The sequence below is a fragment of the Mus caroli genome, chromosome 19 (genome assembly GCF_900094665.2).
Source record: "Mus caroli chromosome 19, CAROLI_EIJ_v1.1, whole genome shotgun sequence".
Taxonomy (NCBI): Eukaryota; Metazoa; Chordata; class Mammalia; order Rodentia; family Muridae; genus Mus; species Mus caroli.
In genome coordinates, this window is record NC_034588.1 from 18,672,559 (window position 1) to 18,696,291 (window position 23,733).

Genomic DNA, 23,733 nt, shown 5'->3' on the forward strand with positions numbered 1-23,733 from the left:
TCTGAATCTAACCTGCTGACAGGTCTCTATTCACCCTGCAGATCATTATTTAAATATCACAATGTGTTCAACTGGAGAAAACCTTCCCTCTATACTCAGACCAGCTCAATTCTAATGGGTCACACTGGGTCTGATTAATGTTTCACTCGATTATAGACCTCTCAACGGCCATTTCCATGCTTCGTTCTGAATCCAGTTTGGGGTTCAAGATTTCATTCTTTTATTATCACAAGTTTGGTTTTTTGGCTAAAATGTAATTTTAAAAAATTATATGGTGTAAGGGGGGGGGCTGTCATGCATGCACACGAAATGGGTGTAGGTGCCCTTGAAAACCAGAAGAGGGGATTGGGTCCTCTAGAATTAGAGATATGAATGGTTGTGACCAGCTGTGTGGGTGTTTAGAGGTCTCAGATTTGAGACCTGAATGGTTGTGACCAGCTGTGTGGGTGTTTAGAGGTCTCAGATTTGAGAAGAGCAGCCAGGCTCTTAACCCCTAAATTGTTTGTTTAAATCCGGGATCTGTTCCCTAGGGAATCAGACTGTTATGGGAAATAGAACATGGTCCTTGGTCCACATTTCAAAAGCTAGCTATACCACTAGCTATGTGGATGCATGATTTCCCTAACCACTTCTTCACTGTGGTGGAAGGCACACTATGAAGATTCCGAAGTCCTGTCAAAAATCTCCTAGTGACCTAGCAACTAAGGACCCGAAGATCTTTCCCAGGTCCAGTGTTGTGTCATGATACACAAATGGTTGACATGACCGTGAAAAATGCACAGCTGAGGTCCAGCGACAGGGCCTCTTGCCCAGGTTTGCCCCAGGCCTCAGTTTCATTCTCTATCAATCACTGAGCCGCACATGTAGAAAGCTGCAAAAATGCCAGGACAGGCAAGAGGCTCCGGGTTTGCTAGGGACATAGGAAAAGAGTCAGGCAGAATGATCACGGTGTGGTCTAAGTATCAACTAAGCACAGGCATGTTCATACCTCAGCTCACTCTGCCCTGGATTTAAATCTGATTCTATAAAGGAAGAAGCTAAAGCTTGGTGCAAAAGTGACATTTATTTCCAGATGTAATTATCATCTTGGGGGTTTAAAGCTGAATGAGCACATCCTTTCTAGTTCTTTCTGAACTCTGGCTGGCTGGCTCAACACCTCTCCAAGCTGACTGATTCCATCTGACTTCTCTCAGCTTCTCACTGAATTGCTCTGCTTGGCCTCAAAATAACTCTGGTAATTTGTTCTAATCTTCTGGCTTTTCTTATTCTCCGGCTTCAAGTGCCTCTGGTGACCTGCACTGAACTGTATGAAATCCTGAAGGAAATCATTGCACTGACTCCCAACTGACTGACCCCCCTCTTCACTGCTCTTAAATAGCTTCTCTTTCCTGTACTGTTCTCCTGTGAAATGGGTGTATGCTATCTGTGACTCTTCTTGTTAAATCTTACTCTGATTCATCACTTAGTCTGCCCTTCAATTAGATGTCACTTTCAACCATGGCTGTTTCCTTCTACAAACTAATACCTTAAAGGTGTGTACTAAGGGCATGTTTTTATTCTAGCCAGAGGGATTAAAGGTGTGTGGCATGTCTACATTCCAGCTTAATCACATAGACCTAGGTCTTTGGATGTGATCCATTGCCAAACCATGTTGCTTGATTAAACTTCCTCTACAGCTTGGGAGAGGTTCATGTCTCATTCATAGTCTCAAAGCATGTAACAAGTGAACACTGTTACCCAGGGCTTCATTTCTACACAGAATTTGCTTCTACCAGCCAGGACACTCCGTTCCAAGCAGGCCTCTCTACTCACTCTGGGTTCTCTGTAAGTGTACACTGAAAGTTCCAATCTTGATGGATCTTTAGAGTCAACTTGACCCTGATATATGTGGAAAGAACTAGGTAACAGTAATATTTGAGTACACTGTGTTTCAAGATTAATGAAACATTTGAAAATGAATAATTCATTTTGGAGTCCTTATTTTTAAAAAAAGCTACATGCTGCTTGAGTGTAAAACTTAACTCTGAATTCTAAATAATACCAAAATGTTGGCTACAGAGGGTTTTTTTATATTGTTTTGCTTTTTTAATGTATTAACTCATTTTTAATGTGCTGCATTTGAATGATTAATCATAGTTATTACCATTCTTTAATCCTAAATCCTGAAATGAGGGGTTAGATTTAGAAAAAAGACAAGAAAAACTGTCCATTCCCTGAGATTTTGCCCCAGACCAAGGTCTGAAGTGAGGTGAGATTTAGACATTTCATACAAGGGATTCACCAGGACCTCTCAGCATATGATTCACACACTGCCTGGCCTGCATCTCCAGAGCTGCCTTTAAGACCCCTTCCCAAGGCCTATGCATTTGAGTTCTCTGGGGATGCTGTCCAGGAACCAGGATTTTCACAAGTGCTTCTAGATACTCCCAAACCATCCCAGTGTATGTCCTGGCACTAGCTTTAAGAAGCTCCGTAAAATTCAGAGGCAACTAATGATCCCAAATATGCACTGACTCACTTCCAGGATATACTAGTTTTCAAGGACCTTAAAGTATTTAAATAAATATGAAAATAACCAGTTTATCTTAGCAACCCTAAATGTCAAGCATGCCCTATTTAACATGAGGGAAATCAAATACTGAAATACACCCATCATCCTCTCCCTAAGCCCAGAGAAGGGGTAACTTATTGTCTTACACTCAGAAGGAGAGCAACAGCTAACAATCCAATGACAAAGGGGAGTTTCAGCTGTATATCTTGACTAGCCAACCTCTGTGGCCAATTTCTGGTTAATTTTGTCTCATGTGGGAATGGCACACTCTGCAAACTGAGAGTCTCAGCACGCTCCCAGAGGAATAGGCTCTCTGACTCAACCACTAATTGCATGTTCAGGGCACACTTATTCTTCAGTATAAACTCAAGGAAAGATTAATTTTATGATAACTTACTTCCTTTTCTTACTTATTTCCATCATGCCCCCCAAATATACTGTTGCGTCCATTACTTATTAGAATGGAGGGAATGGGAGAGTAATTCCAAAAAGAAAGCTAGGAGCTGAAAAGCTTCTATGGCCAAACTAGCATCTCGTCTCTGTCACCAGCCTCTCAGTGTCTGTATTTGGTTTCTTGGGACTTACACAGGGAGGAGTTAGTTCACTGAAGCTGAGGATCACAACCCAAAGCGTGGAATGGATATGTATGCAGGTCTCCAGGTTTACTGAAGTCTTTCCATTAGGTGAGCTCTGAGAATGTTATCACCTTGGAAACGCAACATCCTGCTTCCCAATGTACCACCACCAACAACAGCAAAAAATAAAAAATAAAAAAATAAAAATCAAGTCCCACAAGAAAACAAGATTGGGAGCCTGTGTGGAGGCTAAGCATGTAAAGGTACTTGTCACCAAGGTGCTTGTCACCAAGCCTGAGGACCTGGATTCAGTCCCTGGAATCCATGGGGATAAAGGAGAGAACCAACAGAGAGAACACGTTGCTGTCTGACCACACATGCTACTTTGAGTATGTACACACACACACACACACACATTTTAAAAAATCTTTAAGAATATCAGGTTTGGTTACTCTCAAATCTAAGTCATAATTCAGCACCGTCAATGGTGGCATCTTCAACTTGGCAGACCACAGACTGGTATACTTTACCAGTATAAAATTTAAAATCCCATTCTTCCCCCAAAATGAAATGACTTCACTTATCAAACTGGCCAGGATATTACTAATGTACACTGTCACCATCTGTGTGGACAAAGAAGTATCAGGGATCAAAGGACACTTGTGGAAATCTAATTGTAGGGGGAGGGTATAAAATCTATAATCATAGAAGGCATTTTGAACCTTAAAATGAAACCGTTTGTTTTGATTCAAATGGCTGTGTTGTGTGTGTGTGTGTATGTGTGTGTGTGTGTGTGTGAGAGAGAGAGAGAGAGAGAGAGAGAGAGAGAGAGAGAGAGAGAGAGAGGCAGAAAGACAGAGACAGACAGAGACAGAGACAGAAACAGAGACAGAAAGATTTTCCAGTTCTGTCCCTTCCAACATTAAATTTGTGGAACATGTACTGTTAATGCATTGTTTGATGAAAGAGCTTGCGAATGAGGCCAGATGTTTTTGCTTATTCTACCTGAGAAATTCAGAAGACAACACTAATCAAATGATCCCCACCCCACCCTGGTCAGTTCTGTCTCAAGAAATTCAACCACCTTTTCTAGGGATGCCTACAGTGCGGTGCGAGTACTGTTCCAGGCTTCTGGGATGTCATTCTGCCCTAGCCAGGTTACAAACATAGTGATCAGTCAGTCTGCCTTCCCTAGAAGCCAAACGCTAAAGTTCAACTCTGGAGCCACCGTGCTCTCTCTACAGGAGCGAGCCCCGAAAGCGCAGTGCCTCAGTGCCTCGCCAGGGTCCCTCCACCTGTCCGCTGTGCGCGGGACCCGGTGCCCACTCACTTTGCCGCTGTCGCTCACGCCGAGGAGGTGATCGCGAAGCACCTCCATGGGGCAGGTCCAGGTGGAGTGGACGAAAGTCCCTCGGAAGACGAGTGCCAGCGGCGGCGTCCGAGCCGCACACATGGCTGCAGCAGGGCAACGCGAGTTCACTGGCCAAGGAAGGCACACCGGGCGGGCGCAGAGCGGTTCCTGCGGCTGCGGAGCGGGAGCTGCTGGCTCTTGGGGCTCGTTCTGCCCCCGCTTCCCCAGGCGATCGCCTGCCCCCTGCAGGCCGCGCCCAGGGGCTGGCTCCCTGCCTCCTGGATGCCAATAGGATTTTTCTCCTCTGAGTTGGCTCCAGCTCCCTTGGGGTGTGGTTTTCCTCCCCACCCCTGCGTTGGTTTTGGATGTGTTAACTCCTTGAGTTATCGAAATCAAGCCACTCTGACTTGCTTTCGTTGTGCACCTACACAGTCTTCTCTGAGCCTTCTATACTCCTAGGGCCGTTCATCCCCTCAACTTGAGCACCAGAATTCTGAACTTGCACAAACGTGGTGACTGGTGAAAGGTCACTTTGAGCTGTACACCTTGTGGCCAGTTTCCTTTCCCGAGATTGAGGGATGCATACTATGTGTTCATTGTTTGCTGGGGTTCTGGAAGCTTGACTTACGTGGAAGGGATCTCCAGCACCAAGGGTTAATCTAGATATCAAAGTCCCTCTCTTCCACTGAGGTCAATTTAGTCCTTTTGCCCACCCACATACAATAAATATCACAACTAACTTGCCTTGTGTCTGAGGAAATTAATTTTATTTATTCAGTTGTACAAGAGGAGAAAATGGCGTTCCCAGCAGCTTAAGTACAAGGGTAGGAATCTAAAGACCATCTGCAAGCTACCAACCAGTCTGAGGTCTTCCATTCCTTTCATGAAATCAGAACCTGGGCCAAGTCACTACAAAACCTGTCCGGGTTCCCTCCCCCCACAGCAGCCTCTGGCTCCTCAAGTTAGGTCCTGCAGGCAGGACTTTCTGGTTACCTTCAAAGTGTGGATCGATCCCAGGTTTCCTCTGCTGCTCCCCACAGCAATGGGCTTCCTCTGAATCTAAATGGGGCAGCCTCTCTTCATTACTTGGCCTTAAGTAGTAACTCCATGCAGTAACTGTCCCTGCCCAAGAGCTAGCTTTCCCCTACCCAGAACTTCCCATTCCAGGAATCCATCCTTCTCCTGCTACTTCACTGGTCATATCCGTCCTCAGGAGTGTCATTTTCTCCCATATGTTTATTACCATTTCTTTTTAATGTTAATATTTTATTTCTTTGATAATTTTTATACAATGTATTTTGATCATATTTACTCACTACCCCCACTCTTCCTCCTAAATTCCCTCCAGATTGTGTCTTCTATATGCAGGAAAACGGCACCATGTGATCTCAACAACATAGTAGCCTACAAGAGGCTACACCTGAGCACTAACATTGGCTGACAATCAAGCTTGGTATCAGGAAATCCCACAAGGCCTCTCCAGATGAAGTGCTACAGGCAATTAATGAGGGCTGAGAAGGCAAGTCAGTCTTTGTCAGGGATGTGCCCTGTAATTAGATATCTAGTACCAAATGGTCACATCTATAAACATATCCTTATGAGCAATACCAAATGGACTTAAGTTACATTTACATTTTTATGTATGTTTACAGGTAGCAGATTATGAGAATTTAGAGATGTAGATTGTCAGCAATGACTACCACCCTTAGAAAATATTTGGAAATATAAAGTTGTTAGTGAAGCTAGGTTGAGATGTTTTTACTACTGGCTCTGATGAAAAAGAAAAGAAAAGGAAAAAAAAACCTTAGAAGACAATATGAAGTTCAGAAAGGCACACTTTTATTAGTTAAGCTAGGGGCCTTGTAAGGTCAGGGAACAAGAACAATGGCAGCCCTGGCTGATGTGACTCTCACTGCAGCTGGACTGGTGAGGATTGCTTTCTTATACCCATTTTGTCCTCAGCTTCCTGATGTGATATATTAAGAATTGCTGATGAATAGATAGACATTTTGAGGATTTAAGGTAGATATGACTGATTTTTATAAAAAAAAGTTTAGATTTGTGATTCTTTTAAGACTCTTGCAAGATTACTTTTAAAGATAAATAATAAAAATAATTACTTCTTTCTTTGTAACTGCAAATTGCCAGTAAGAGAAACTGGCTGAGAAAGCCTACCTTGCTTGATTACACTTTGATTATCTATAACAAGTTGCTTGGTTATCTATACTATGTAATGTTATTTCCTGTACAGGTATTGGAAAGCAGGTTGTTTTTCATAATCATTTCTTAGAAGAAAACTAACATGTAGTCACATTATAGTTGTATACTGCTTGAAAGATTTCACTAGTGTAAAATAGCTATGGAAGAAAGAATAAAGGATGGTGTGGCTGGAACATTGCTTCTCCCATCCATCAACTGTGTGTGTGTGTGTGTGTGTGTGTGTGTGTGTGTGTGTGTGTAAAGTTTGTGTGAATGGGGGTTAGAGCATTGTTCCTTCCATCCACCAATTGTGTGTATTTATGAATGTATATGTGGAATACTTGGAGCCTGCTTGTTGGAACTTTGCTCCAACCATGCATGTGTGAATATGTATATGTCTATCTATAGGTCTGTAAGCATGTATGTATGCATGTATATATGTATGTATATTTATGTGTATGAAGTTTTTGAACTCTTGACTTTTTTTCATCCATTCCGTGTGTGTGTAGGAGGGGTGCACATGTGAATTTTCTCTCTTTCCTTCTCTTTCGTTCAGGCCCCAAGGAATTGAAAGAGTTCATGGTTTTTCCACTGGCCTCAGAGAGTGCCAGCCCCAGTAAATTAAGCTTTGTTTGCACAGTTAAAAAGTCTGCCGAGCAGCTTCTCTGATGGCTGGCTGCCTTTAGGAGCATTCCCTGTAGGTATCTGGATTCATCCCACTAAGCACCAACCCCCAACAGCTGCCTGCCTCAGTTTACCCACCACATGGATGCCATAGTCAGCCTTTGGCAGATAGGAAGGTAAGAATTTAGAATGTAGTTTGAATTTTTACTGACTTAGTAAAGTGACAATAGTAGGTTCTCCTCTAGGGTATGTGGCCACCTCAGTAATGAATACTTGGCCAAGCTGGATCAAGATGTAAAAAATCTCAGCCAGAGATTTCTTAATCCTGGAAAAGACTGACATCCAGGCAACTAGGAGGAGGGTCTCAACACCCACCCTCACAGTGACACACTGTTGGGGATTTGATTTGTGCTTACACAGGAATTCACTTGTCCACTGCAGGACCCTACCAACAGTTGATTTTTTTTTTTTTTTTGGACTGGTCAGTGACGAGCCAGAGGCCAATGGCTGGGCAGAGGGGATAGAGGTGGAACTTTTATGATTCCCTGGCAAGAAATGAAGAAACAAGAAGAGGGATTCTACCATTAGGTGGGCAAAGGAGACAGACCACGTGGGAAAAGGTGCAGGAGGGAGAGCCCATGGTCTTGTAAGAATCGGAGAAAGCATTCCCAAGGACCACACTCCCCCTGTTGGGTCTGGGGTAAAAGAGATGAAGCATAGATTTAGCAAGTATTAACTCAGAAATATTGGAGGGGAGTGTGTTAGCCATGTGGAGGTTCAAGAGTGGCCCAGCTATTGAGCTAGGCAACACATTTTTAAATATAAATGTTGCATGTGCAAAGGGACTGTCCAGTGCTTGAACAATAACTTGTGTTCCCTGCATATTTATTAAATGATTAAGTGTCTTTCATTTGTGAATCCAGAGCTCTTGAGCGGATGCAGAGCCGCAAGCACACCCACCAGGATCGTACAGAGCAGTTTCTGTAAGAACATACTTCCTCCAACAAGGTCATGCCTACTCCAACAAGGCCACACCTCCTAATAGTGCCACTCCCTGGACCAAGCATATTCAAACCACCACAGCAGGCAGCATAGTTGGATAGGACTGATGATTGAGATTTCTTCCTTGGCAACTTGCACAGCACCTTCTGGTACACTGAGAGCCAGTCCTTAAAGAGGCTTTAAGGTTAATTCCAGATTGGTTTTTCCAACTCCTGTGACTGAACTCTGTGGTGGCCTCAGCAACTTCAGCTCTTGAAGGCCACCAGGAACAATACAATAGCCTGGATTATTCCTATTTTTAAGGGGGCCTCTTGGACTTCCCTGATTGAAAAGAGCTTTTTCATGCCTCATAATTTATTTACGTTCCTACTATCCATATGTACTGGTATACATATGCATTGGTATACGTAACAGAAATGCCAGAAGAGTAAACAATGTCTAGTGTTCCCTGCATATTTATTAAATGATCATGTGTACTTTTCTTTTCCTGTAAGCAGACTCCAATATAAAGGGTGAGGCCTTATTGCATAATCAGTTGGTTCCCTTGGAACTGAAGTTTTTTATGACACAATCCTGGTTTGTGTAAAATGATTCATTCTTTCCCTCCTCAGTCTTTTCACTTCCTGGCCTCATACTTACCAATTCATCCCAACTGACACTGAACTTGCCTGGTTTCGACCTCTAACATCTCAAGATTTGAGAAAACTCTCAGTCCCAGGCCCATGAAGTTGGCTACACCCTGCCAGTGGCTCTAGGTTCAGAATCCTCCAGGCTGCACTCTTTATTCCTACTTCTTGGAGGCTTCAGCCATATCACCATTACTTTCTCTTGACTCTGCAAGCCAGCTGTCCTCCTTGGATCCCATTATCTAGTACATGGGGAAACACTTCCTTACCCCAAGCTTGTATAGATACAAACCTCAGCAGGACAGATGCAGAGACTGTCTGGATTTAGTTTGAAAGTGGGTTAAATGTTTCCAACAAAGGCACTTATACCCTAAAACAGGTACAGTTAATCAGTTTTTCAATGAAAGCATCCTCAGTTCCAACAACTGAGAAGACGAGATTTGTGAATTTTCACATCGGATACACTGTAGCTGGGCACAAGGATGCAAGCAGGCAATCTTAGCTACTAGGAAGCCAAGATAGGAGGACCCCCTTGAACTCTCAGCTCAAGGCCAAACAAAACTATGTAACCACACTTGAAACATTATGCCAGGTTAAGTCTATAAAATGGTGTCTGTGCTATAATTAAAGTCATAAAAGGCTAGTGGGCATGTAGAATTATCACCAGAATAATGGAAATTACTTTGTTGAGATAATGGAATCAATACAGAATTTTGGTGATGCTGATTCATACGATTACTGGGTACAATAAATCTTAATCAGAGAGATGGTGTGGGCCTCTGAGTTACAGGAGTTAGCATCCCACAAAGAGTTAAGTGTTAGCTACTTTGAGCAAGGCACGGTTCCATTCTTTTCGCAGGCAACTTGTTGGCACACAGGCTCAGGATTATAAACCCAAGAGCCAGCCCAGAAGTCGTGATCTACCCACTCATTTCTAACTCTCCACCCTCACACTTGAGGGCTCCCTGCAATTTTGGATCTTATTCTGGTGTCCCTGTAGAAAAAAAAATCTCCAGGATACTGAGGATCAGAACAAGGATTACAAAACAATATTCTCCTTGCCTTCAGGATATAGTCTTAGGATTTCCATGGTCTGAGCTGTTTATGGTACTGACTGTTTTTAATGTTAGTTTGACACAGGTTAGAGTCATTTGGGAAGCAGTAACCTGAACCTCAACTGGGAAAAATGGCATTACCAAATTGGCATGTAGGAAGGTCTATTTGACATTTTTTTTAATCATTAATTTATGTGGGAAGACACAGCCCACTATGGCCGATGCCCTAGGCACTTGGGATGTATAAGAAAAGCAAACTGAGCAAGTCACAAAGAGCAAGCCAGTAAGCCCCCAGGGCTTCCGCTCCAGTTCCTGCCCTGACTTTCTTTGATAAGGGACTGTGATGTCAAACCATAAACTAAAACCAACCCTTTACTCCCCACATTGCTTTTTGTCATGATGCTTTATTACAGCAATAGAAACCTAACTAGGCAGCACTGACTCTCACTTTCTTTCAGCAAAACAAAACAAAACAAAACCCTCTGCATTGGCAGGGAACATTGCTGGGGTAGCCACTGGTCCCTTCTTCAGACTCATTTCCCTTCCTTCTGCCACAGGTCATAGTCTGCCCTGCTCATATTTCCTCTGCTTTTTGCACCCGTTTACCAGCTGGCATCATGCCTACATGGCTCATGACTCCACAACCTTAAAAGCTGTCAGTGATCTATCCACCCCACTCTTCCCCATCCAGGGCATCTGTATATATCTCTGTTCTCTCAGATGTTAAGTCTTACTCTGGGATGTGTTGTTTCTTTACTCATCTTGAGAAGATTATGTTTCACCAAGGACCTCTTCCCTTCCTTCCTTTCCATTGACCTCCTTTAAATAATGCCCGGTCAATATGAAGTTCTCAGAAGGTTAAGTATGTGAATCTCGGGTTTGTGAAGATGGCTCTGTTGCCCATAGTGTGGTGACTAAATGCTAACAGGCAAAGTAGTGAGTTCAGGCTAAGAGTGAACAATTCATCAGGACACACAATTCATTTAACACACACCTGGATCTTACTTATTCCTTTTTTTCCATAATAATAATAATAATAAATGATTTTCAAACATATAAGAAACTCAAATACTTTATTTCTCAAGATTTAAGTTCTCCCTAATTTATTTGGAGCCAGAAGTACCTCCTCCCCAAATTCTCAAATGCTTCTTGGTTTAAGTGTGCTCTAAGCCTTCAAACTGACAAGGCACAGTACTAGATTGAAGTGTAATCAATTGTGTCAGCTGGCTGTCTGATTCTCCCTGCAGCTTCCTCTTGGTAGCCGGAGCCTGATGTTTGCAAAGGCTTGCCTTCTACTATCCCCTCTTCGGTCTCACAACAGCCCTGTGAAATAGCAAAAAAAAAAAAAAAAAAAAAAAAAAAAAAAAAAAAAAAAAAAAACCTTTAAACATTTTACAGAGGAAACCAGAGTTCCATAGCTAGTTAGCACAGAACAGACCTAGGGTCTTGACTCTGATTTTCCTCCCACACAGACCTGCTGTGGTCGACTGGGGGAATTGCACGTTAGTTTCAGCAGAAGTTCCCTTGGTCACTGTCATGGGTTGTATCATCTCCAGGTTTCACACTGTTCTACATTTCTAACCGAAACTGGTGACACACAGCTAACCAGCTGGAAGGGAGAACAAGGTGTGACTAGTAAATCTCCGTGAGAACAGCCGTCCAATCAGCACAGGTCAGTAGTGGGGTCTGGTAAGAATAATTCATGTTTTTCTGAAGCACAGATTGAGCAGGGCAAGCAGGTTAAATGCCAGCTGCTTCTCCTCTCCCATCTAGGAGAGTTGTCACCGCACAGTCAAGTAAATGCCTGCCTATTTTATTTATTCTTTTAGTGTAGCTAAATCTATCAGTTTCCATGGCGCCCTGTACTCACCATGGAAACTCTGACAAGCTCGTTATGCTTTAAGGGGGAAAGAAAAGATACACCAAAAAATGTGAGATGGGATAAATGGATTCCTTTTAAAGCTGTATTCTTCTGAGTGGGAAGCTTTGATGAGGAACAAATCATAAATGCTCATGATTTTCCAGTTTTGAAGTGGGAGCACAGGTTTACCCCCTTGAGCCCTTCCCCCATTGCTTTATCTGACAGTAGATATGTCTGCATCTCACTTGTTTACAGACTGCTAGTAGGGATGTGGCCCAATCTGCTCCTTGCTGATTTTTGTGAAATAATAAAGCAAATACCTAAATATATTGTCCAGGAAGCATTTATTGGGCCTTCCTACCCAGGGCACCATGCTATGGTTACAACCTGTGTGCCCTAGATATTTTCTTCTCTGTGTTGAATGTCCTTTAGGTTTCCTCCCTTGTGCCAGCTCCACAAGGAAAATGAATGGTTTCTTAGTGTCACCATAGCACAGTATACCTGGTGAATGGTATAATCTCAGAAATGTCACGTACCAAATTCTAAATGACACGAACAGGTCCTTAAGACTAGTGCTGAAGGGACATATTGACAGAAATGCAGACATGGACTATATATCTTTTTAATATTTTAAAGAAGTCTGATGTTTTAAGGATCTGCCTTGTTACTTTTGTCAAATCAGAGTGTGTTCGTTTTTTCAAGAGTTAAGCACAGAAACACCTACGATTCCGTTACTCGGATGCCCATCTCCATTTTCACTCTCATGCTCAGTTTTCTTGTGATGAGACAACACAGTCTGAGTTAATGGGAGAAAAGTAAATGACAGGAAAAGCCACCTCTAGTTTGGAGACCATTTAAATGTATAGAACTGGCTACATTTCACCTGAGTTTTAATAACTCCAACAAGGGGATGTTTCTAAGACCAAGGGGAAATGACAAATAGTGCCATTGCATCCCCATTCCTGCTCAGCCACTGGCCAGCGCTACGTGGAAAAGCCATTTGAGTGCTAGGCAGATGGACTCTGGACTGCAAGCCTGAAAAGTTACACACAGACACGGTCTCCATGTGGTTCTTTCCTTCCAGGGGCCCCCCATCCCCCTTTTTTATGTTGTCTAAAAGAAGGTAACATAAAATAGATAAAAGAGACCTTCAAAACATTGGTTACATAAGTGACTTTTCCCAGTCAGAGCCCTGGCTAGCATAAACTGTCCAGTATCCTGTTGAGTTCATGCGGTCAATTCGGGCAATAAGAACAGCCAATATCTTATTTGACTTTCGCAATCTATCACTGGTTGGAAGATTTTATTAAAGCTATGTGAAATGTTAGAAACGCCCTAGGGAACATCTGAATTTATTGGAGAATCCTCTGCAACATTCTGAACACTAGTTCCATATACTTTGAAGTAGGTTAGGGGAGTCACTAGCATGGTTTCTTGCATTTTTTGCAGGGGTATGTGTGTGTGTTGGGGGGTGGTGGTCATAGATCTTCCTGCCTTAAAATAGAAGGATGCATATACTTCCACTGTGTCACACTGACTACTAGTAGCTTCAGGATGACACAAATGCTATCCGGTGCTAAGTTTTGAGACAGCAGAGAAAGGTCAGTTAGACCCAAGCATTGACCAGCTCAACCACATAGGTCATTCTTTTCAAGACAACAGTCATTCCACAGGCGGAAGATCCTCAGCCAGCCAGTCAAGTTGCTTCATATATGCATCTGAACTTCACATTCTTTATTATTATTATTATTATTATTATTATTATTATTATTATTCCTTAATCTTTTTTATAGCCCAGTCATTATCACCCTCCCAGTCCACCCTCTGACAGATCCTTATCCCATTCCTCCTCCCCATCTCCAAGAGGATGTCCCCACCCCCCACCCCACCAGACCTCCTCATTCCCTGGGAGTTTCTCAAGGGTTAGGTGCATCTTTCCTCACTGATGCCAGACCAGGCAGTCCTCTGCTGTATATGTGTTGGGGGGCCTCATATCAGTTAGTGTAGGCTGCCTGGTTGGTGGCTCAGCATCTGAGAGATCTCGGGGGTTCCAGGTTAGTTGAGACTGCTGATCTTCCTATAGGGTTGCCCTCCTCCTCAGCTTCTTCTACCTTTTCCCTAATTCAGCCACATGGGTCACCAGCTTCTGTCCATTGGTTGGGTATAAATATCTGCATCTGACTCTTTCAGCTGCTTGTTGGGCCTCTAGGAGGGCAGCCATGCTAGGTTCCTGTGTGTAAGCACACCATAGCATCAGGAATAGTGCCAGGCCTTGGAGCCTGCCCTTGAACTTCACATTTTTAGAAACCACACTGAATGACATCCAGCCTAGCAGAAAGCCTGCTGTCACAATAGAAACTGTTCATTTAGTGACCCCTCTGCATAGGAAGGTAGGAAATGAGTAAGGAACATGAGATGGACCAACACCATGATGCTTTGGTTAAAGAAAAAGAAAAGTTGGCACTAAGAGCTTTTTCTTTTTTAAAATAGAAAAGGACAAAGGATAAGGATGTACAGCCTGGTGCCCTAGGCTCAACACCTAGCACCACATAGGTGGTTTAAAATCCTAGCCTATAATCCTTGAGTTTGAGAGGTAGATGTGTGAGGAGGATCAGAAGTTCAAGATCATCTTCAACAGCATGAAGAGTTCAAGGCCAACCTTGGACACAAGAGGCTCACCCTGTCTAGTTTGAAGGAGGAAGGAGATTAAGAGAATATATAAGAGATAAGAGAGGGTAAGGTATGAATATGATTGAAATACATATGTATTTCATGTCCCTTACTTGACATATGCATATGTATGAGAGTGTTGTTATTAATTATATTATGAATAATTAACATATGACAATAAAGACATATAAGCAAGTAAGAAAAGAAAAAGAAAAGATCTGAGGAATTCTAGCAATATTCTTAATAAAAATAAAATTAAGCTTATCTAGATGACTATAAGTTAATGTCAAGACTTTTACGGGGGCTATTTCTACAGGTTTGGTTTTTAGTGTCATTTATAGACGATTCTTCCACACAAAGCTTCAAAGTCATTAGTCTAACCTTAATGTAATTTCTGAGAGGAAATTTTAGTTGTTGCTTTTTAAAGTTCGGTGTAGGTTTTCAGAAGTGTTATAAAATGATACATGACAGTGGAAAGGCTCAGTAAATTGTAGGTGAATTAATGTGGTGTTGGTTACACCGAAACTCCAAATCAAGGGGTTCATGCTCCCTCTGGAATATTTAAATAGCCACAGTGCACATGCTCCTACCATAGGCTCATGAAGGAGGAATGTGTTATTATGCCTGGGGAATCCCACAAAACCGGAAGTCTTAGAAAATGAGGCCAAGCTCCACAGGCCACGCGGGGATGGAAATTCAGTGACTCTGCAGCCAGTGCACACAGTCACTGCATGCTGGCCGCCCAGTGCTGGTGCAGCTCCAATCCATATCTGCCGCTCTCTGCATCTGTCATCCACCCCGCCTGTCTCCTTCTCCCTGTCTCTCTCTGTGTCCTTGTCTACCTCCCTGCCGCTCCTCCCCTGACGACTCTTCCTGTCTATTCCCCACCCCCTTTGCTCCTCTTCTCTCCCTTCCTCTCTTCCCGTTTCCTCCCCATCATGACTTCATTTTCTGACCTCTTTTTTCCTTACAGATTCAAAATGGAAGCCTTCACACCAGACTGTGTAGTCTGTCCAAGTCAAATAAAGGGAAATTATGAAGCAGCTGACTTCTGACAATCCCAAGGTTTTGTATGTGAGAGTGTGTGTGTTTATGTGTGTATATATGTGTGTATATATATTTGCATATGTGTATGAGGGGGTGCTTTCATATGTGTATGTGTGTATACATGTATGTGTGTATATATATATGTGTGTGTGTATGTTTTTGCATGTGGATGTTTATTTTAGCCATCACATTACAATCGCAATTGGACTACATATTCTGGCAAAATAAAATAAAATAAAATAAGTCTTTGATCAGCAGGCCAATGTGAGCAGTGATTTTGTGACATGATTATAAGTTCCAGTTCTCAGTCAAGGTTGGGATACAGGGACTGAAAGCAAGAAGGGAGTGTTACCCCAGGTAAATAGGATGCTGTGTTCTGAAGGTGAGTGCATGCTGGGTACCAAAACCAGCAAATGTTTATTAGGGTGTGATGGGGGCAGGGTTCTGGTTGTTGGCTTAATGACCTGCGCACACTAGAAATAAAATGAGCATCAATGTTGGTAAAGTGTGATGGAACACTTAGAGCACAAGAAGTAATTATGAGACTTTCTCATTATCTCTCAAGATATCAAATTTTTGGCCTACAAACTATAATGCAACGTGTTATGTTTTGCATAACAAATAAAGCAACTCTGAGCAAGTCCCTGCAGATGAGTCAAAAGTACTGAATAGAAGGAGGATTCCTAAAGGTCGTTTAGAGACTCTCCCCCAGTGTGTACATGGATTTGGTTGAAAGACTTGTTCACAGTGACTTAGAGGTAGACCCTGACTTTTCTGTGTCGTAAGTACTTTCTGAGACAAAATTTTTTTTTTTACGTATTTTCCTCAATTACATTTCCAATGATATCCCAAAGGTCCCCCATACCCCCCCCCCCACTTCCCTACCCACCCATTCCCATTCTTTTGGCCCTGGCGTTCCCCTGTATTGGGGCATATAAAGTTTGCAAGTCCAATGGGCCTCTCTTTCCAGTGATGGCCGACTAGGCCATCTTTCGATACATATGCAGCTAGAGACAAGAGCTCCGGGGTACTGGTTAGTTCATCATGTTGTTCCCCCTATAGGGTTGCAGATCCCTTTAAATCCTTGGGTACTTTCTCTAGCTTCTCCATTGGGAGCCCTGTGATCCATCCAATAGCTGACTGTGAGCATCCACTTCTGTGTTTGCTAGGCCCCGGCATAGTCTCACAAGAGACAGCTATATCTGGGTCCTTTCAGCAAAATCTTGCTAGTGTATGCAATGGTGTCAGCGTTTGGAAGCTGATTATGGGATGGATCCCTGGATATGGCAGTCTCTAGATGGTCCATCCTTTCATCACAGCTCCAAACTTTGTCTGTTTAACTCCTTCCATGGGTGTTTTGTTCCCAATTCTAAGAAGGGGCATAGTGTCCACACTTTGGTCTTCATTCTTCTTGAGTTTCATGCGTTTAGCAAATTGTATCTTATATCTTGGGTATCCTAAGTTTTGGGCTAATATCCACTTATCAGTGAATACATATTGTGTGAGTTCCTTTGTGATTGTGTTACCTCACTCAAGATGATGCCCTCCAGGTCCATCCATTTGGCTAGGAATTTCATAAATTCATTCTTTTTAATAGCTGAGTTGTACTCCATTGTGTAAATGTACCATAATTTCTGTATCCATTCCTCTGTTGAGGGGCATCTGGGTTCTTTCCAGCTTCTGGCTATTATAAATAAGGCTGCTATGAACATAGTGGAGCATGTGTCCTTCTTACCGGTTGGGACATCTTCTGGATATATGCCCAGGAGAGGTATTGCTGGATCCTCCGGTAGTACTATGTCCAATTTTCTGAGGAACCGCCAAACTGATTTCCAGAGTGGTTGAGAACAGAATTTTTAATGTGGTTATTTTCTTTTTCTCTGTTTTGTTTTGTTGATGTTTTTTATATTTTTATTCAATCTCTGAAATGTTTTTATATGTAATGGATCTTGGTCAGCATTTCAGAGCCTGCCTACCACCCTCTGGTTTTACATTCCGGCAACTCCCTCTTCCATGATGTTCTTGAACTTTGAGGAAACAGGTGATGTAGATGACCCTTTTGTGGCGAGCACTCTATAACCCGTGTCTTCTGAGAACACCATTATTTATTCCCCTCTGTGATACGTTTATAGAGAAATACTTAATGTCCTAAAACATATAATATAAAAATGTCAACTTGTCAATTTACGTTTGTCACTTATCTTTACAATCTTCATCTCTTTCTCTCACTATATTCAAATTACATTAAAAAAAAAAACCAGTAAGTTTGCATTTAACTGAGTAGGTACACCAGATGTCTGATTTGAATGAACCACATCAAAAACTGCTACTTTCACCATTAAATTTTTCCCTGTTAACCATACGGTAACATGTTTTACAGAAGAACAGTAGTCCGTGTGTGGTCCCTAGGACTAGGTATGCTTGTATGTGTTAACATGAAGGAGCGTGTGTATAGAAGCTATATTTGGTTGAATTCATAGAAAGAAAAAACAAGATGCAGCAAAACTTTCTCTATATAGAGTCTACTTTCCCCAAGTCAACCAAGTGTGTTCAGTTTGTGTCATTGTTGTGGACATCTCCACTTGACATCATTTCCCTTCTCGTGGATTTCATCAGCAAACACTTTTCTGTATTCTGGGCAGTCTGCTAGACTTTGGGAATCAAAAAGGTGTGGCTTCCACACTTGAAAGGCTGCCAAGACAATGCTGAAAATGGGCAGACACATGTGAAGCTAAAAGGAACTGTGTGCAAGATTTGTTCCTCCCCTCTGCCCAGCCATCCCTCACTCCCATCCTGGCATCCTCGGTACTTGAATGGCTTTTTCTCCTTTGACAACAGAACTTAATGCAGTGCTTGGCAGGCTGTAGATACTCAATAGATTATTTTAAAAAAGACTCACCAAGGACAGAGATGAGTTTGTAATGCTTAAAATATAAATATTTAATAGATTCCTTATTGATTGTTTATCTTAGGAGAGTGGTTGCATAGACAGAGATAGAGCTGAAGTAGTGACTTCAATTGAGAGTGGTTCTGCTCCCCAGAGGAACCTTGACAGTATCTAGAAATATTTTTGATTGTTACAAGTGGGAGCTACGATTAGCTTCTGGAGTGAAGAACAACCCTGTCATAAGCAGTAGTCCATATGTAGATACTGAGCAAGCTTTGTCAAGGAGCTATGGAACTATAGCTCCTCAGCTATGGACTACTAATGGTTTAATGATATTTGAGTTGTGAGAAGGACCATGTCATTTTAGAGAATGATGGAGTTGAAAATGTTCATATAAAAGATTTTAAAAATCAATCCATCATTGTGATTCTTTCTGCCATAGTCCTGGAAAATGGCTTGCTATCAGTTTTTCAGGGCCTCAAGAGAACTCTGCTCTTCAGGTGATGGCTGTTTATCTTGTTCGTTTTAATTTTGCTTTGTGTCCTGTATTGAGCTAAAAGTTGCATTTCAAAACGGCATTCCAAATTGGACCAGTCTGGGTGTGAGTGACTTGTAGCATAGAAGGCGATTCTGAGTGGTTCTGGATGTCGTGGTTTAGATATGAAGCATCCAACCTAAAATACTCATGCTGAAGGCTTGGTCATCAGGGGGTGAAGCTGGTGAGATATGATTGGATCATGAGGGAGTACAGTGAGGGAAGCTAAGCCACTGAGAGCTTCATAGGTGCTTGGGAGTCACTGGGGGCATGAGTTTGAGGAAAATCAGTATCTCTCTCCCTCTCCTTCTTTCCTTCCTCTCTCCCTCTTTTCTCTCCCTCTCCTTTCCCCTCCCATTCTCTCAGTTTTCATGAGGTAAGCAGCTCTGCCCCATACCGTCTCTCCATAATGTTTTAGAGCAGCATTTCTTGACCTGAGGACTACAACCCTTTCAGCAAACCTCTATCTCCAAAAATAGTTACCTTGCAATTCATAACAGTGGCAAATTTACAGTTATGAAGTAGCAACAAAAATAATTTTATGGTTGGTGGTCAACACAACATCAGGAATTATATTAAAGGGTCTCAGCATTAGTCATGTTGAGAACCACTGTTCTAGAGAAGTGTGCGTGTCTACACTAACATTGTAATCACAATAGGAACACCTAAAGCTCAGTGAGTTTCCCAAGAGTCTTCAGAATTATACGTTTAGGCCTCACAGTTGCCAAGGTAACACCTTACCTGTCCTGGATAAAGGAATCGGGATCAATATTGTCATGTCCAAAGTCACAGCATTAATTCTTTAAGAACTCTGGACTTCTGACCAGTAGTTCAAGGCCATTTTTATTTTCAAAATACTCTTGACTCTCTCTGTGATCAGTACTTCAGCACCTAAAGACAGCTGTCTGATGGTTCTTACACACTAAATAAGAAAAGGGGACAGCTAAATCTGTAACCCTTAACCAGACTACTGAACACAGAAATATGGCATCAACACACTCCTGTGAGGTCACAAATCATCTCAGAATAGGATCTTAGGTTGACCTCAGTCCTCACAGCAGGCCCTAGCACACACACCCTGAACCTTGCATGCCACACCACATCCCATGACATGGCTACTTTGGACCCATTTGCAGAGTTACAGCTATGTTTTATTGGTATGAAATCTCTAGCATCGTTTGTGATGTTGATGGGAAGTCTGTACTTGCTGCTGTATAATTTCCTGGTTCTCCTTCTATTGTAACCAGAGTGAACATCTATTCTGCCTAGGAAAAATGAGGATGAAGGACCACCTTGGAGTTTAAGAGCAAATAGTTGGAGGATAATTGCTCTATAGCTTGAGGTCACTCAGATAGATAGTCTCCATACAAGCACAGTCAGATAATCTTAAGAGCAAGTTCATACAGATAAGTCCACATCATATCAAATTGGTTCTGCTGATCTTTGGAATGCGAATTTATGAAATGACATGGTTGATATGCAGGAACCTGTAAATCAATATGTGATACAGACTGAGCCAGGAGCAGGGAGGTCACTGGTTGCTTCATAAGCAAAATCTGCTTCTTGTTATCAGAGAGCCATAGTTCTCCTGAGACTGATGATCAGCATGAGACACTCATTTGCCTCCTTTCTGGCCCTGCTATGCTTTGTTCTTGAAGATAATTGGCCCGAATGCCTGGTCAGGTACAGGCATCACTCTGCATTACCAGGACTCATAAGTGAAACCAAGTATGGGTCACCTCAGTTAGGTACAGGGATCTTTTGTAATGGAGTCAGGGACGAGAAAATTGAGGTAACTAAGAATTGTTACTACCAAGAGTCAGAGCACCCTCAGAGGACTGGGAATCTCTCTGAGGCTCTGAATGCTATAGCGGTATTCACCTGACTGGCTTGGAAGTCCTCAGAATGATGTAATGGGAAAAGTAAGGGAAGGCTACCACACTCGCCATTCACTGTCAAAACGGGAGAGGTCAAACAGATTCTTCCTGTGTCCATTGCACAATGATGCCTGTCAACTATCTGTTATTCCAAACCTCGTTCAGTGTGGGCATACCTTTCCCCTGCTTGTAAGTATGCTTCTATGGTATGCTCAGACATCTCTCAAGTTCTTGTTGGGACATTATTATATCTGTGTCATGGGAGAGTGTTCTCATTTTGGCACTCCCTCTTAGCCAAATTTATCTTTCCCTCACTTTGATTGGTTCCCTTGGAATCCAGCCCCGGGCATATTCTCCATTACTTAGTCTTGAAATAGGACTAGGGGGAATGAAATTCTTCCCCTCCCCCCTTTTTTAACCAGCCCAGGTATATTTTTGGAAGAATTATTTTTATTATTTAACTGCCATTTCTTGACCTGGTGATTGGTTGGGAAAGCAATGGCTCAAAGCTCTGCATACTTTCCCCAGAGCAGCTGCAGAACAGAATGGCAAAAGCCTGCTCTACCGTGGTTTTGATTTGTATAGCTCCCCTTTCTCAAAAACCTGGGTTGCCATGACCACAGGGAGCCAAGATGCTAAAGATGGGTCTTCAGAAGTGACCTGAGTGGAGGGCTGGGGAGTCAAAGCTCTATACTCACCCCAAGGTACGCAGTCATTAGTGGGACAACCCAGGAAGAATCATGAAATTTAGTAAAGTTCTCTTCCAACATGGCAGAAGGCTGACAGATACTCATTGTCTTTTGACAGCTGGGGAAATAAGAATAGTCGGGGTAGCGCATCAGATCGCCTGCCAAACACCGTGGAGCTTGTTAGTCATTTTAAGATGTGTTGCAAATGATTACGATGTGACAGCTGAGGAAACTGGAACACTTGGGGTTAAATACCATTGTCTCAGGGACACATAGCTTTCAAGGCCACAGAAACCTCTCATCTTGGCTTTGATTGCAGCAACCATAGATAATACTTGAATGGATGAGTATGTCTGTATTCCAGGAAGACTTGACCTTTACAAATGTGGTAGCCAGAATTGGCTTGCAGGCATACAGTTCTCTGACCCTTGCCTTAAAGGGTCAGAAACTGCAGCAAAACATATTTGCCTTTAGAGATTTATTTACAGTCAGTAGGTTTTGCAGCAGGCTTAGAGAAAGGCCATTTGCACAAGTGGGAAGGCACTTATAAACTCAAAATGGCTAGCCAGGAGCAGTAAAGTTAGTGTCGTGGTACCGGGAACAGTTTGGGATGCCGGGGTATTGTGAAATTCTAAGGGGGTAGTTGTAAATAGGATAGGAGCTGTGGTGGTTTGAATAGGTTTGGCCCCCAAAGACTCAAATGTTTGAATGTTTGGCCTGTGGGAAGTGACACTATTAGGAGGTGTGTCCTTGTTGGAATAGCTGTGGCCCTGTTGGAGGAAGTGTGTGACTCTGAGGATGGTCTTTGGGACCCTCCTTCTAGCTGTCTGCAGAAGAAAGGCTCCTCTAGTCTGCCTTTGGATTGGCATACAGAGTTCAGGTTCCTCTAGTACCATGTCTACCTGCAAGCTGCCACCCTTCCCACCATGATGATAATGGACTGAATCTCTGAGACTGTAAGCCAGCCTCAATTAAATGGTTTCCTTTAAAAGAGTTGCTTCGGCCATGGTGTATCTTCACAGCAATGGAAACCCTAAGACAGGAGGTGAGAAACACTGCCTTTAGAACTATCAGAAGCCTGTTTGGCAGCCTCTCATCTGCCTGGATTATTTCCCCCACATTACCTGTCTAGGTAAGATTTTATAACCTTGACAACTCAACTCACACTACAAAACACTTTAAAACCTTCCTCGAGCCCCTGGGTTCTGCTTTGTTATTCCCAAGGCACTTTAGTGACATCTGCCACATAATGCCACCCCTAAGCATCTTCTAACATATGCTTGTTTCACTATACAAATAGTTTTTATCTCTCTTACCAGCCTCAGCATTGCCTGGGCAGAATCATGTTATCATTTGGTGCCTGGCGTTCTCACGTTGGAGCTCTTCGGGTGATTCTGAACTACCACTCAGTTTGGAAGCAGCCGCACCATGCTGTGACTTCCCCTAGATAAGCATATCTCTAACTCACCTTTTGCTACTGAAAGTGGCACATAGTAGGTGCTCAATAAATGGCGATACATCTCTGGAAGAACAAATGGAAGCTCGTGATGGGAGTCAATGTGTGGAGATGAGTTTAGAAAAATGCTTACCTAAATAAAGCTGTTTGCAGCCAACAGCCTGTGCATCTTCCTTCACTTTTAAAAAAATGCAGGCCGGTGCTTTGTGGGTGCCTCTGGAGCCGGAGTTACTAGCATTTGTGAGCTGCTCAGTTTGGATACTGTGAACTGAACCTACATCCTCTGCAAGAGTGGCAAGCACTCTCGACGGCTGAGCCATGTCTCGAGCTCCTTCTTCGGTTTCTTTTTTTTTTTAATTCATGCTGCTTCCTCTACCTCATAAAACATCTTCTCTGTAAGCCCGTTCTTTCTAGTCCCCTAGGACTGTAGTCTCCTCTCTACTTCATCACTGCATTTTAAATGTGTTTGGATCACAGATTAGAGTGTTCAGAATTGCAATGGCATGATTAAAGCCTCCTCTGTTGAACTATGTGTTTCTTAAAAGCATAGACCGTCTTATTCATCTCTGTGTCCTCTGGGCTAGGCATGTTGCCTATCTCATTTACAGTTTGATAAATATGAAATGAAATCAGCAATTTCTCAAAGGTCTGCACTAACCAGAGTCTCCAGGCCCTCTTTTCCATCCTGTTTTCCTCTCATGTATCAAAGCCCATAAAGCCAAGGGTGT

General features: G+C 42.7%; 1 protein-coding gene across 2 annotated transcripts in view; it reads right to left on the minus strand.

The window, feature by feature from the left end:
- Positions 1-4,772, minus strand: part of Gda (guanine deaminase) — a 78,429-nt gene extending 73,657 nt beyond the window's left edge. Inside the window, exon 1 of one of the 2 annotated variants that reach the window (XM_021151664.2) lies at positions 4,457-4,772. In XM_021151664.2, the coding sequence (XP_021007323.1) occupies positions 4,457-4,579 (123 nt within the window). In that variant the 5' untranslated portion in view covers positions 4,580-4,772. The remainder of the gene's footprint in view (positions 1-4,456) is intronic. The other variant, XM_029472743.1, reaches the window with a different exon arrangement.
- Between the last annotated feature and the right edge of the window lie 18,961 nt (positions 4,773-23,733).